The following is a 16,025-nucleotide window of genomic DNA, read 5'->3' on the forward strand; positions in this document are numbered from 1 at the left end:
ATCAGGAATTTTAAAAATTGTGATTAAAGAGCACGAATAAAGGTATTATTGATTTTGAATAAACAAACTTTATGCAACTTTCAGTAACGACTGGAGTTTTATAGCGAATCGCTAATTTCCAAAAAATCCAATGTAATGCAGGATAACATGTTCCTTAGCATGTGTGCTGCAAGATACCTGGCAGTTCAAATCAATATTACCTGAAAGTCAAGAAGTGCACTAGTTCATAATCATAATTACCAGTTTTGTTTTGTATAAAATAAGCACTGCCACATCTTTTGTTATATTTCAAGTACATAAGCAACAGAAACTATTTGGTCCAGAATTATCAATATGCAGATAGGAAGTTCTGCATATAAAAAGACTGAAGATGAAGTACATAAGCTAAGTGAGATGCTTAAACATTTGACAGTTCAGAAGATATATAACGAACCACTAATGCATCATTGTGTCGTCCCCCCCCCCCCCTCCCCCGCGCCCTACCAGCTGTTTCAACAACTATTAAAAATAAAAGTGCAATACTGCTCCACCTTTATATCCTTATACTAATATCACACACATACATCGGAAATAACTGTGAAAGACTGTCTTCTTAAATGCGAACAGTACTGTAACTGTACAAGGATACTAAGGGACAGGTTATGGGTATGGATGCAGGATGTGCAGCAAGGTGGTACTTTTATACAAACAACTATGATACATTAACAAAGTAAAAACATAAGAACTGAACGACTGTGTGCACCAATGTAGAGTCACTGATGACTAGTACTTATGCCTTCAATTTCACTGGCCACGAAGCACAATCCATTTTGTTAACAGTTTTATTGTTTCAGGAAAAATCTTTACTATTTAAAGTCAAGTTATTCTCTTTTGAACTTATGAAGCCATAGCCATTGCTGTGGTCATAAATGGTGCATTTCTTTACAGCATACTTCTTCCCGCATATTTCTTCTCACAGCTGCAGATGACACAGAAAATATATCAGTTGTTACCTCAAAGTACGCAATCACTGAATGTGAATGTTTCTTGGTATAAGCGCAACTTGGATTTCAAATAAATTTGAAGCATTTCTGTTTATCATGAGGAATTCTTGTCTTAAATAAAATTGAATCGGCCCTAAATTGTGTATTCAGGAGCGGCATATAACCAAATACCTGAAAGAAAATATTCATGGAGTTACTTCAAAGACATTTCTCAAAAAAACAAAGGAAACAAACACAAAAAGAAGTTAATGACATATTGTGAGTACAACACAAATAGCACAACTATGACATCAAATCAAAATTTAATGAAAAGTTTTAAAAGGCACAAAATGCATAAAATTAAACTATCTTCCACTGCAATATAATACATGACAGCTTTTGTGATTTGGCAATGTAAAACCTGCATTGGACATCCTAGTGTTTTCACAAACACACCTCTGTCAACACAGGATCTCCCACTTTTACTGCATCTAGGTGAATGTGAAACCTTGTAACCATGGATCTCATTGCAGAGCTCCAAACGTAAAATAAACAGGGAAAGCTGTCCTGAACCTCAAAGTTAACCCTCAAGCGGGTGCACATTGTATAGTGTGCACCAACCACAAATAACATTGTTTCGTACTGCTCCATTGTGGTAATTGCGAGCCAGTAACTATTCTTTCATTATTGCTTCACATAACATAGCAATATGTCCAAATAATCAGAAGAAATATAAAATAAACTGCAAGCCAGGTGAGAAAAAATTTACAACTCGTGAAAGAAAATTACCCAGATTCTGAGCTAGCAGCACAATCCCACAATTTATGGAGGAGATAATTAGTAATCAAATAAGTGGTTGGCAGGGATCTGAAGCAAGTACACTGTTTAATATTTCTAGTAGATCATTACTGTAGAGTTAGACTTGTATGTGGCAACAGAGTGATATAATGCAAGGTTTTTTATTATTGTTCAGTTAAACAATGATTTAGCTCATATAATGTAAGTTTGTTTTGTCATTGTTTAATTAAACAAGATTAAAGTGTGATTTTGCTCATATATGTTCACCTTGGTAACAAAAACACAACTATTCTTTACATGTGTACTAAGTATGCAAAAGTCCACTTGTGTTCTAAAAAAATGGTGCGCTTGCTCAAGGTATAATCTCATGCTCCACAGTCTTTAACTAGATGGTACTCCCTTGCCTCCTTCTGAGCTTCAAACTACCTTATGCAGCCAGTTATGAGGGGAGGGGGGTGCTATAGTTTAAACATAGACTCGAGCACGGTGCAACTTGGTATTTTTCACATACACAAATCATTGCAAGAAGTAAAAAATCTTAGGACTTGCACAGGACTGAACCTCGTACCTTCGTATTTGTAGTCTGACACAAATGCTTTTAAACACTGAGCCACACCCAATTAAATTAAAATCACAATGACACTGAAAAGAGTGTCACTATTGTGAGTGTGCTTGTATGCCTACTTGTGTATCTGTGAGAATGTATAACTAAATTAGTTACACATGTTTCTATGTGTCACTCATCAGTCGCCTAGTAGTTATATGCTTGTGTATTTGTCCCTTCTCATTTTCACTTATAGAGACAGAAAGGCACAGACAGGGAACATTCATACTTTAAGTTAACAGGAACCCACCTGTTACAATCAAGAAAAGACAAAGGCTAAGCTTCCTTCTTGTCCTGGTGGGTCTCTTTCAACCTTAAGGTGAGTGATCCCCACCCCTCCCCCAATCCCTTCCCAATTTTCCCCGACCAATCCTGCTTTCCTCATTGTTTAAAGAACTTTTTGTTCCAAAAACTTGGACTAATGTTTCTGAAGTGTTTCTATTGGCAGATCTGGAACTTGTGCTTGCTGATGGTAAGTAAAAATCAGCCTTCCTGTCTGTATTCTACAAAAAATTACAGTGAGGGAAAACCTTTAACATAAAGGTAAGGTGATCTGGCCAATACACTTTGAAATCATGATTTCTTTATGTTCTAATTACTATTAAAACAAAAAGAAAGTGGATACTTGAATAGACCTATGCAAACAATTCCCTCTTACAATGTAGCCATACATATGATACTGGGTATGGCACAACAGTACATGAAATAAGTATCTAAATGGGTAGCAAAAAGTATGAGAGCTAAAACAGACACAAAAAAAGAAACAGATTAATGGAAGAAATTTCAAATGAAGTCTGGAGGTGGGAGAACACACAGAAAGTGTAGGAAGAGGCAGGTCAGAATGGAAGAACATAAAACAATATGAAACAGACTACACATAAAGAGAGAACAGGGTACAAACAATAACAATGTTTGGGTGGCAAGCATATAAAGAAAACAATTTTTAATACATTAAAAGTAATGCTAGAAATTAAACACAATACAGGAAATAGGACACAGAGGGCAGGAATAAGGCAGCACTGACAGAATAAATACAGTAGCAACAGTTGAGGGCAGTGTTAGTCAGCTGAAGCTGTAATAAACAATAGCTTCAGTCCTTAATATTTTAATTCGTAAAATTTAAAAGAACAACCACTCAGCTACTTGTATTGAAGCTGTTGACATAATTACGATACAAATGAAAAGTGGACAAGAGTATCATGCTTTTGATATCATGGTCATTAGGGATGGATCACTACCTCAATGTCACAAGGCTGTAGAAGTAACAAGCTACTGCATTTACCCAAATGCAAGCCCTTTTTTTTTTTCCTGATTTTCATGGTCCAAAAATGTGCTTGTGGGAACAAAGTCTAAGGATATTTCTGGGGGAAAAAATAAATAAATATAAAATAACTGTCATAAGTTGTTATTTTTCTCAGAAGATATGGTGTTAGGTTAATGTTTTGAGTACTGAGCATTAACCATTGTTTATCATGGGAGAAACTTATATTTAATACTGTACGTCTTTGGCTTTAGCAGTCTTTCAAATATTCACAGCAATAAAAATAAATCTCTTACATACAAATCACTAAATGAGCATTTTTAAGAAATATGCAACATTTGGCAAGCACAGTACATACAATTTTACATTTGAGAGCTCCATCTACGTTTGGAAGCTGTCAGCACATGTCCATGTACATCGAGTCATTTCTCAATGCTGCCAATACTCACAATGTAACAATAATTAGTGTTTCATTGCCTAACTTAATTTAATATACATGGGTACAAATAAGTTCCACATTTGAAGATGAAAGTTCTTATAAATGAGCTTTTATGAAAACTTGTTACTTTCATGAGACACTTCAACCACCACAGATGATCAATACCAATCGTACATTATTCGCACTGCATGTAATGGGTGTAACTTTTCTGATGCACCACCTCCCATCTCCTCCCCACCCCCACCCCCACCACTAATTGCATTTGTGTTTCTTCCACTGACCCTTAGGGCAATAAGAACAGTGCTCACTACAGTGTCTGAAGATGGTACATTCATATTTCACCCTTTGTTTCAGTGTACTTTAGTACTTTTTAGTCTACCTTGGTGAAGTGTATTCACATTACTGCAAAGTTTAAAAGAGAAATGATTTCTCTCACTGAGAAAACTTCAAAGCTTGCTGCAGGTCAGTGTAAATAAGATCAACAAGAGTAACATGAGATGGTGGAAACAGCAAAAGGAACAACTTTTAGCATGTGGCAGCAACAGAAAAACATTTTTTTTTTTTTTTTTGCCAAAATGTGGCTGCTATAATACATTAGAAGTCGTGCTGAATTATTTTGTTAGAAAGCAGCGACAGAAGTGCTTATCTGTGAGTGCAGAAATTATCCAAGCTAAAGCACATGAAGCTGCTTGACAGTAGAAAATCACAAATTTCAAAGGAAGCCACAACTGTGTTGCCTGTTTCATGAAATATTGCGGATTTGCTCTTTGTAGGCACACTTCATTTGCACAGAAGCTGCCAGAAAACTATGAGGAAAAACTCATCAAATTTCAAAGTTTTATAATCAGACGCTGCACTGAAAATAATTATCTTCTTGAACACACACATAATGCAGACCGAACTCCAGTGTATTTTGATATGTCAACAACTTACACAGTATACGCAACTGGGAACAAAGATGTCAAGACACTGCCACAGGTAGTGAAAAGCAGTGCATGTCTGTCATGCTCGCTTTTACAGCTGATGGTCAAAAATGCTATTATTGTTTTTACATGTATGCCATAAAGTGTTATGTAGGTGCTAATGAAAGTGGTTGGTTGACAGAGAATATGGTATTAGAGTGGATTAAACTGGAATGGTAATGTTGTCCTGGTGGCTTGTCAGGTTTGTCAAACACACTTGTACTAGACTCATACTAGTCTAAGTCTAAAGAGAAAATTAGTGCAGTGATGAATGGATTTGGCTGCAATTGCAGGAGGGATGACATCAGTTATACAGCCATTAGGTGTTTGTTTAAACTAACTGTTTAAGGACAAACTTCTATATATGTACATACAATGGCTAATGAAAGAAGATGGGCAATTAAGGCCTGCAGGACGTGTTAACCATGAATACTTGTCTCCAGTGTGTGACTGGATTGACAAATCTTGGAACTGTATCCCAAATAGAACTGTCCATCACACATTTAAAAAATTTTGTGTTTCTAACGCACTTGATGGCACAGAGGACGATACTCTCTATTAAGATTGTAATGACAAGGAATTGAGTGTTGATAACTCGGATTCATCTGAGTAATAATTAAAAACAGTACATATATGTTTATGACAGTTCAATAAAATTTCTGGTTTGTACTTTTGCTTTCAATTTCTAAATCATTTTCTTTGTAGATCTGTGACAGTATCCAGCCTGTCGGCGAGCCTGTGCTATTACAAATGAGAAGACATGGTGTGTGTTTCTTATGTGCATGTTTATGGGATAGTTATTTACATATTTTTGTACTATTGCATGTTGTAAATTTGTATTCTTGTTTGCCACAATTGGGGATTTCTCCTTAGCACTGTTCTATTTGGTCTATCATAAGCCTGTCTGAGCGTCTGTGATGGTGAAAGAGGTTGATGTTCTTAAGAGCTTTTATGCTAGCATTTCATCGACCATATAAGAAAACATGAAAAATCATGACCGTTCAGGTATGCTGTGCAGCGACGCTTGCCTGTGATGTCCTCGTTCAGAGCCTACCTGCGTGTAGCCCCTAATTATGGCCACCTGTATTCTAGGTGGCTGAGCCCTAACTTGTTTGTGAAACACTGACAGACTTGGGAGATTTTGCAGCAGAAAGATGTTCTGCATTGATGTCAATACTTACAGTTCACACTTTGCAAGGATTACTTGTGCTGGAAATGATTATGTGTAGACAAATTATACTCTTCAGAATGTTTAAAATGTAATCTAATGAAGTACCCTGTCTAACTTCTACCAGACAGGATACAAATCAGTGTCTTGAATAAATAGATTACTCTTAGACACATTATTTCCTGTAACTGGTTTGACTTTTTTCCAAATTATGTTCCAAAAAATAGTATATTTTTATTAATGAAAAACATGTTATAATGAAACACACAACATACAGGTACACAAAAATAGCTTTTAAAGTTCAAAATAATGAGTTACAAATTTTTGAAGATAACCATCAATAAAATCTCAAGTATAATTGTGCACAAGACTTTGATGAAAATATTATGAAACCTGAATATTTTTTTTTAGTTTCTGTGTACCTATGGAAATGAACCATTTATTTCACAATGGTTGCTTGTGAAAAGAAATCTTAGAGGAGGTGGGTCGAGCACAGTCAATATTTTGTCTCGTACCACTGAGGAGCACTTGCCAGTCAACTGACAAATTGTCATCATTTTCAGTATCTAATGTCGCATTCTTCACTTTCTGAGCTACTAAATTCATTGTCAAACCCAAGATCCTTTTTCAAAAGCACTCCCTAAACAACAACGCAGGACAGAGATTGAAAGTGTAGGTTTTGTCGTCAAGTATTGAAAGCTGCACATAGAAAAGACAATATCTAGTGTCTACCATCTCAACCAAAACACAACAGCCAGCTCACAAGTGAAGGACTGGGTGCTCTCTAGTGGCCAAATATTTAACTATCAGTGCTAAAATGGATACAAGTGAGGTTTTAGTTTTTCAAAGGTCTGTTCTTAAGTTGCCTAAGTGTACTTGGGATCTGACATTTCTGTCAAAATAATAAAAACAAGATAACTTGGGATTTTATGTTAATGGGTTAAATTAAGTGTGATACTCGGTCAAGCCAAAATGTAACTTTCTTGGAAGAAAACACTATATTTCATTGAATGAAAAAAAAAAAAAAAAACCACTTTGGATGACCTTCAGTTGATAAGGAAAAACTGACGTATGACTGAAACACAAGTTACGGTACAGTCTGTAACAGACATGGTGTTAGCTGCCCTAGTTCCAGTTGGAATATTTTGATAGATATCATGAATTGCTGCCAGTGTTTGCATTGTAACGGTAGTTTTAAGTGTCCAACATGCTAAATATAATTACATGGAAATTACAACAAATAAGTGCTATTCTCTGCAAATCTCTGAAAGGTGATTTATCCATCATATGATGAGCCATATTTGTTTTGGTTTTTAAGTGCAGCTTGAAATGAGAGTATCTCCCCCCCCCCCCCCCCCCCCCCCCCCTGCCCCCAGTTTCATTTTTGGGGTGCAGCATGCATTGGAGGTCAGCTTTCATTTGGGTAAATACAGAAACCATTTTTTCACAAATCATATCAGCATTCACCTGATTTAAGGAAATCACGGAAAACCTAAATCAGCCTGTCCAGGCGGGGATTTGAAAGAAAAATTGACTACAGTCATATTTGGCAACTGTAGGGCCATATCAATAGTATCCACAATCTGGCAGCATTCTCACAGACAGACACTACATGCTAAGAGTGAAAGGTTGAAACTCAGAGAACATTAAAACTAGAACAGCGATCAAATCTGTTCACAATTCTATTTCTTATTCAAAATTTATTGTTTAGGTCATATTTTGCTGTTGTAATATATATGATTATACTGTAACATTGAACAATGGAAACTCCACGTTGTAAGAACAACAATATTAGGATTAGAATAGACTGCCACTTTCCGCAAAGATGACCCCCTGACCCGCACACAGACACAAGGAACAGACCATCACACATACACACAGCTCCAACCAATCGTGTGTGTGTGTGTGTGTGTGTGTGTGTGTGTGTGTGTGTGTGTGTTCTTTGCTGAGGAAAGCTTTAGCCAAGGGTTATATGTGTGGTGGTTTTTTTTTCGTTGTGCCCGTCTGTGGTTCAGTGGGTCATCTTTGCAGTGAGTTGCAAACTATACTATTCCTAATATTTTTGTAATACTGAATTATTTTCTGAATTCTACTGACACTACAATGCTATGCAACAAAGGCCCCGATTCAACTCAAAACCTACTACACATAGAAAAATATGCGGGAAAAGTTCAGCTGTTGCAGACAATACCTCTGTGAAAAAATTAATACATTTATGTCTCTCTTGGAAATGAGTATCATCCTCAGAAAGTGAGACAGGACATCCAGGGCAGCGGAAAGTCCAGCGGGAAGTCACCTGAAAAAAAAATCAAATGAGTTAAAACATGAAGTAAAATCATTTCTACATTTGCTTAATGTCACAATAGTGGAAATTCCAGGATGGAAGAAATAAAATTATTACAAATGGCAACCAGTTGTCTACAGCCGATTTAAGTCTGGGACTTAGGCATATGTAAGAGCACAGACACTTAATAAGTTTTCAAGCTTACCACTCTTTTTCTAGTGATATTATACAGTACACCTAAACACATCCACTAACAGTCACAGCAGTACTTTTTTACGTCAAACAGACTGCTTTTGAATGTTGTAATTTATGTTGTTAATACAATGTTGACAATATGAATCAGATCATTTGTCAAGATGATGCAGTGATCTGACAGTAAAGACGTTATTTACACTCGTGATTCAATCTGCTTTCTCACATGGTTCACAAGGGCCTCAGCAGAGAGGGGTTGAGAGGGGTCTACCCACATTTTGTTGCTGGGAGTGATTTTTTTATTGGCCCTATTGTTTTCTCCCATCTATTCTTTGGAGTGATGAAACCTGTCATGATCTGATATGTTATCTCTGATGTTTGCAGAGTAGAAGTAACTTCAGCAGTGACAAAAAGTATTTATTAAAAATGGATTATTTATATTGCAACAAAAATAATAGAAGTGACTACAGCAGAATTTCAAATATGTGTTCAATATAAAATGTATCTGATGTGCCAAAGGCACTTCCAATTACAACAAATCAGACAATCCATACCACTGCAAAGTCTCACATCTCACAGTATAATTTTCTTCTAACATAAGAAATTACATGATATTGTATATCAGTCATTCATTAACCATCTCAATAATTCTGTTATTTTTGGATGACAAAATGACACACACTGAAAACCTGTTTAACATTCCAAAATTTTTACTGGTGTCCCTATGGCAGAAATATCATCTTTACTTTAGGATAATAATATAATTTCATGTGACGGTTGCAGATTAGACTGGTAACTGATCCTCACTTTCTTTGCATGATTCATACCACTGGAAGACATTACAGCCATGTGAACAAAATGGAAAGGAGCCTATATGATGGCAACAGAGTTTTTATTTCAAATGGTACATACTAGGAGTATGTATATCACTGAAAGCTTTTCCTATAGGTACTTTGTGTATGAGGTCTACAGAGAGAGAACAACCAGCATCCCTTTATACATATATTTTTTTTTCTTGACCTTGGACAGGGGTTCCATGAGATAGTGCAGTGATGGCCTGGTTGACAAGTACATGTAACAAAAGAAAATCATGTAGCCAGCTTACTTACTCCACATCTGAGTATAACTGTATATGCACTGGCTACTCTAAGCCAAAGGACTGGAGCTCAAACACTGATAACTCTTAGAGGGTACTTATCCTACAATGCTTAGCATTGCAGCCATCTTTTTATTTAAAGCAAATGTACAAGATAGTCAAATGGTTACACTTATTGGTTGTTATTTATCAGTCGCGGCCATGTATATTTTGCCACCAAATCAGGATTTTCCCTATTGCTAGTGTGTTAAGAGCACGCACAGAGAAAAGGCTACCTTGCATAGTGCTTTCCCTAAGACTGTCTTTTGCTGCTACGTAAGCAACATCACAGTCCCCAGTTCCCTCAAGCTTTAGTATTTAAAAAGTGCTTTCCTTTATTTTACATATTCAGGAGGGTGCCTTGCATATTATGAAATTCTCTGTTCTTATGATGACATCTCATTTTTGTAGATGGTGTAATGTTCTACATCACACATGGTGCACACATTTCAGAACAAAAAGTTGGAATAGGACTTTAAATCAGCAAAAATAATACTGATATCACAAGATGTTTTTAATATAATTAAAATATGGGTTTAAAAAAAAATACTTGGGGTAAACAGCTTGTTGCATTTTGTCTATGATCAGTTTGGACTATTAATCGAGTCAAGATGGGCCTCATTAAGTCCCCCCCCCCCCCCCCCCCTACTGCACTCCTTTCTCTGTTCTTAAAATTCTTTCAAGCCTGTTTTTCACTAACTGAACTTCAACCCATCAGGGTTATGTTACTCTTCCCTAAATCTGTATAACCCCTTTGCAATACCTGTTCAAAACCTTCAGTGATATCTCAGAGCCATTTTCTCTCTTTAAATGCTGTCATCTTGTCTACCTCATAAATGTTTGTTACTTTAGTTGTTGCGGTCTCCATTCTTTATTTGAAGTAGTACTGACTGCAATCTTTTAATAAAAAATGCCACAATGCTACACGGTCAGAAGATAACAAGGATTCGAAATTACAAGGCACTAATATCGGTATGTGCAAAGCAGATAATAGACAAAAAGCAGTAGGTAAAATTGAATAATTTATGTCAGTATTACTTACTTTTACAGGAGGCTTTCTAGTGATATGAGAAACTAGAAAATTCATAGCAATATCCTCACAATTCATATATTCATCCACTTTGTCTCTTATTGCTTGAGGAAGCCAATATGTGTAAAGGTACGTGTAGTATTTGTGAAAAAATGCAGCACCTGTAAACAATAATGTTACAAGTGTGATTAAATGGCATAAGAACCACCATACATACTTATCAGCAAAAAGTGATGATAAGCAAGAAAGAGAAATAAAGTTTCATAGTTGGTAGTCTGAAGTAAAATACACGGGGTTTACACATACTGGGGTCATAAAAAGGACCTCCTATAACTTAGGAATTACAACAACTTTTTCTTATTTCTTTAAATAACATATGTTACAGTATGACTTTCTGCTGACATTGAGATGATTAGAAACATCCCACAAGCTCAACTGGACAAGAATGGAGAAGAAAGCCCATCACACATTGTTAAAGGAAAATTCCTGGAGTTAACAAACATACCAACTTAAATCACAGTGACCATAAATGAATTTGACAACCTCTCCTCCAAAGTATGACTGCAGTGTATTACCTTCTATGTCTTATTGTTCAGTTAGACATGGAGAAATAATGCAAATTGTTTGTAGAACTGTACCTCTGAACAGTTCAGCAACCCGCCAAATGAGAAAACAGTAAAATGTTGTCTTCTCACAAAGCACAGTGTTGTGTATTTCACAATTTTGTGGCAAAAGCAGATTACTTAGCATTTAGAAAGCAACTTCAGAATTATGAATACTCATTGCGGATTATGACAGGGATAAATATTCAGTCTGCACTTGCTTTTGTTGCACATCAATGGTCTGCCGTCATACACTTCCTGACAGAAAAAGTAAAGCACCCAGAAGGGGTGGGGGGGGGGGGGGGGGGGGGGGGCAAAACGAAATGAAACATCACGGGTTGAGAGAGTATATGATTTAATGTTAGTGATTACTAAATCAAGTCAAATTTATAGATAACTTGGCAGTATGAGCCCTGAGCCCATGTATTGGTTTGACATTGTACTCCCTCTGACCTGGATGCATGCAATGATTCAGTTACGAAGAGTGTTAAAAAGTGGTTACAACCTTTCCTGAGGCAAACTGACCCACAACTGTTGTTACATCTGAGTTGATCCCACACATTTCACTGAGGACACATCCTGGCCATAAGAGAACCTAAGCAACATGCAGAGAGTTCACAGAGACATGTGCCATGTGTAGATGAGCATTATCCTATCGAAAAAATGGCATCACGATAATGTTGCACAAGGGATAACACATGAGGATGCACTCTGTCTGTAACATACTGTTGTTTGCTCTGAGTTTCTGCAATAACAACAGCCATGACCTGAAGTCATACCTAATAGCTCCACACACCAAGATACCACAGGTAACACTGCTCTGGCTCTCCAAACCACTGCAAAATTGGGACCTCTCCTGAAGTCATGACCATGCTCACCGACAATGGTCATTTGTTGTGGTGCAGAACTGTGATTCATCACTGAAAATAAGACGTGCCACAGATTTGCAGTTTGCTTCCCAGTAACAGAACTGCTCCAAACACAGCCATTTTTGTTGTGGTGCTAACAGCAGCCTATGCAAGGGACAGTAATTCCAAAGTCTGGCTGCTGCTAGTCTCCAACCAGTCTCACACAGGGTGACACACAATGTTGCATGGAGTCCATTACTCGTTCTCAGCAAGCAGTCACAGATGTGAAGGGATTACAGTATGCTTGGTGCACAATAGTGTGATCCTCCCTTTTGGTGGTCAGACATGGTCAACAGGAATCCTGACGACGAATATGCCTGCACCCACATTTCCAAGATATTGCCAATTTCACCTGTGGGTCAAACAGAAACCAACGACTTCTCGGAAGTTCACTTCTTTTGTCAGTGTATAGCAACGAAGTTTCCTGCACTGGGAGTTTTGTTGGATCTGCAGTAACCATACAACTATTTCAATTATAAGCAGGACTTCAGCATTCTCTTATTTGTTTTCACCTATACAAACCATTTACAAATTAAAGTGGTCCATAAAGGGTTCAGTATGGCTTCAGCAAATCGATGTCCCCAGAATCACTCTTCAACATGTATTTATTGGATGTATGAACAAATGTTTCTTATTTATCCTATCGAAAAAATGGCATCACGATAATGTTGCACAAGGGATAACACATGAGGATGCACTCTGTCTGTAACATACTGTTGTTTGCTCTGAGTTTCTGCAATAACAACAGCCATGACCTGAAGTCATACCTAATAGCTCCACACACCAAGATACCACAGGTAACACTGCTCTGGCTCTCCAAACCACTGCAAAATTGGGACCTCTCCTGAAGTCATGACCATGCTCACCGACAATGGTCATTTGTTGTGGTGCAGAACTGTGATTCATCACTGAAAATAAGACGTGCCACAGATTTGCAGTTTGCTTCCCAGTAACAGAACTGCTCCAAACACAGCCATTTTTGTTGTGGTGCTAACAGCAGCCTATGCAAGGGACAGTAATTCCAAAGTCTGGCTGCTGCTAGTCTCCAACCAGTCTCACACAGGGTGACACACAATGTTGCATGGAGTCCATTACTCGTTCTCAGCAAGCAGTCACAGATGTGAAGGGATTACAGTATGCTTGGTGCACAATAGTGTGATCCTCCCTTTTGGTGGTCAGACATGGTCAACAGGAATCCTGACGACGAATATGCCTGCACCCACATTTCCAAGATATTGCCAATTTCACCTGTGGGTCAAACAGAAACCAACGACTTCTCGGAAGTTCACTTCTTTTGTCAGTGTATAGCAACGAAGTTTCCTGCACTGGGAGTTTTGTTGGATCTGCAGTAACCATACAAATATTTCAATTATAAGCAGGACTTCAGCATTCTCTTATTTGTTTTCATCTATACAAACCATTTACACATTAAAGTGGTCCATAAAGGGTTCAGTATGGCTTCAGCAAATCGATGTCCCCAGAATCACTCTTCAACATGTATTTATTGGATGTATGAACAAATGTTTCTTATTTTTTTCTGCCTTTGTTGTTTTACTTACTGGTGGGAACCACAGACACTCATTTAGTTTCACTCTGTATTTATAACCCTCAGAATTAACCCACCACAAACAAACAAATGCATGGCATCCCTTTTCAAATTACACGTGTTTCTCATTATACCACTCAGGTGTAGAGTAAATGCAAAGGTAAATTTGAACGTGTGTGATAAAGGGAATCTTTCAACAGTGAGAGATAGTAAAACAAATTAACAAACAATCAGAACAGCAGAGAAGTGAGCAGGGGTTGCACTTGTCTCCCTGATTGGAATAAGTAGACTCTGGTACCTGCAAAAGCTGGCTAATGCACACAAATCAGAGGCACATGTGACTTTTCACCACTGCATAAACAAACAAACAAACAAACAAACAAACACACACACAAACACACACACACACACTCTTTCTTGAGTAAATCTCTCTCTCTCTCTCTCTCTCTCTCTCTCACTCTCTCTCTCAAAAACACTAAAAACACTTGTTGTTGTTGTTGTGGTCTTCAGTCCTGAGACTGGTTTGATGCAGCTCTCCATGCTACTCTATCCTGTGCAAGCTTTTTCATCTCCCAGTACCTACTGCAACCTACATCCTTCTGAATCTGTTTAGTGTATTCATCTCTTGGTCTCCCTCTACGATTTTTACCCTTCATGCTGCCCTCCAATACTAAATTGGTGATCCCTTGATGCCTCAGAACATGTCCTACCAACCGATCCCTTCTTCTGGTCAAGTTGTGCCACAAACTTCTCTTCTCCCCAATCCTATTCAATACTTCCTCATTAGTTATGTGATCTACCCATCTAATCTTCAGCATTCTTCTGTAGCACCACATTTCGAAAGCTACTATTCTCTTCTTGTCCAAACTATTTATCGTCCATGTTTCACTTCCATACATGGCTACACTCCATACAAATACTTTCAGAAAAGACTTCCTGACACTTAAATCTATACTCGATGTTAACAAATTTCTCTTCTTCAGAAACGCTTTCCTTGCCATTGCCAGTCTACATTTTATATCCTCTCTACTTCGACCATCATCAGTTATTTTGCTCCCAAAATAGCAAAACTCCTTTACTACTTTAAGTGTCTCATTTCCTAATCTAACTTCCTCAGCATCACCCGATTTAATTCGACTACATTCCATTATCCTTGTTTTGCTTTTGTTGATGTTCATCTTATATCCTCCTTTCAAGACACTGTCCATTCCATTCAACTGCTCTTCCAAGTCCTTTGCTGTCTCTGACAGAATTACAATGTCATCGGCGAACCTCAAAGTTTTTATTTCTTCTCCATGAATTTTAATACCTACTCTGAATTTTTCTTTTGTTTCCTTTACTGCTTGCTCAATATACAGATTGAACAACATCGGGGAGAGGCTACAACCCTGTCTTACTCCCTTCCCAACCACTGCTTCCCTTTCATGTCCCTCGACTCTTATAACTGCCATTTGGTTTCTGTACAAATTGTAAATAGCCTTTCACTCCCTGTATTTTACCCCGGGCACCTTTAGAATTTGAAAGAGAGTATTCCAGTCAACATTGTCAAAAGCTTTCTCTAAGTCTACAAATGCTAGAAACGTAGGTTTGCCTTTCCTTAATCTTTCTTCAAAGATAAGTCGTAAGGTCAGTATTGTCTCACGTGTTCCAGTGTTTCTACGGAATCCAAACTGATCTTCCCCGAGGTAGGCTTCTACTAGTTTTTCCATTCGTCTGTAAAGAATTTGTGTCAGTATTTTGCAGCTGTGACTTATTAAACTGATAGTTCGGTAATTTTTACATCTGTCAACACCTGCTTTCTTTGGGATTGGAATTATTATATTCTTCTTGAAGTCTGAGGGTATTTCACCTGTTTCATACATCTTGCTCACCAGATGGTAGAGTTTTGTCAGGACTGGCTCTCCCACGGCCGTCAGTAGTTCCAATGGAATGTTGTCTACTCCGGGGACCTTGTTTCGACTCAGGTCTTTCAGTGCTCTGTCAAACTCTTCACGCAGTATCATATCTCCTATTTCATCTTCATCTACATCCTCTTCCATTTCCATAATATTGTCCTAAAGTACATCGCCCTTGTATAGACCCTCTATATACTCCTTCCACCTTTCTGCTTTCCCTTCTTTGCTTAGAACTGGGT

At 37.6% G+C, this 16,025-nt stretch overlaps 1 protein-coding gene across 1 annotated transcript in view; it reads right to left on the minus strand.

The window, feature by feature from the left end:
• Nucleotides 1–475: 475 nt before the first annotated feature.
• Nucleotides 476–16,025, minus strand: part of LOC124595361 (exostosin-3) — a 150,950-nt gene continuing 135,400 nt past the window's right edge. The window contains exons 13-15 of the mRNA XM_047134079.1: nt 10,848–10,996; nt 8,386–8,490; nt 476–1,154 (exon numbers count right to left, since the gene is read on the minus strand). Of these exons, the coding sequence (XP_046990035.1) occupies nt 1,050–1,154; nt 8,386–8,490; nt 10,848–10,996 (359 nt within the window). The 3' untranslated portion in view covers nt 476–1,049. The remainder of the gene's footprint in view (nt 1,155–8,385; nt 8,491–10,847; nt 10,997–16,025) is intronic.

Source organism: Schistocerca americana, chromosome 2 (assembly GCF_021461395.2).
Source record: "Schistocerca americana isolate TAMUIC-IGC-003095 chromosome 2, iqSchAmer2.1, whole genome shotgun sequence".
Taxonomy (NCBI): domain Eukaryota; kingdom Metazoa; phylum Arthropoda; class Insecta; order Orthoptera; family Acrididae; genus Schistocerca; species Schistocerca americana.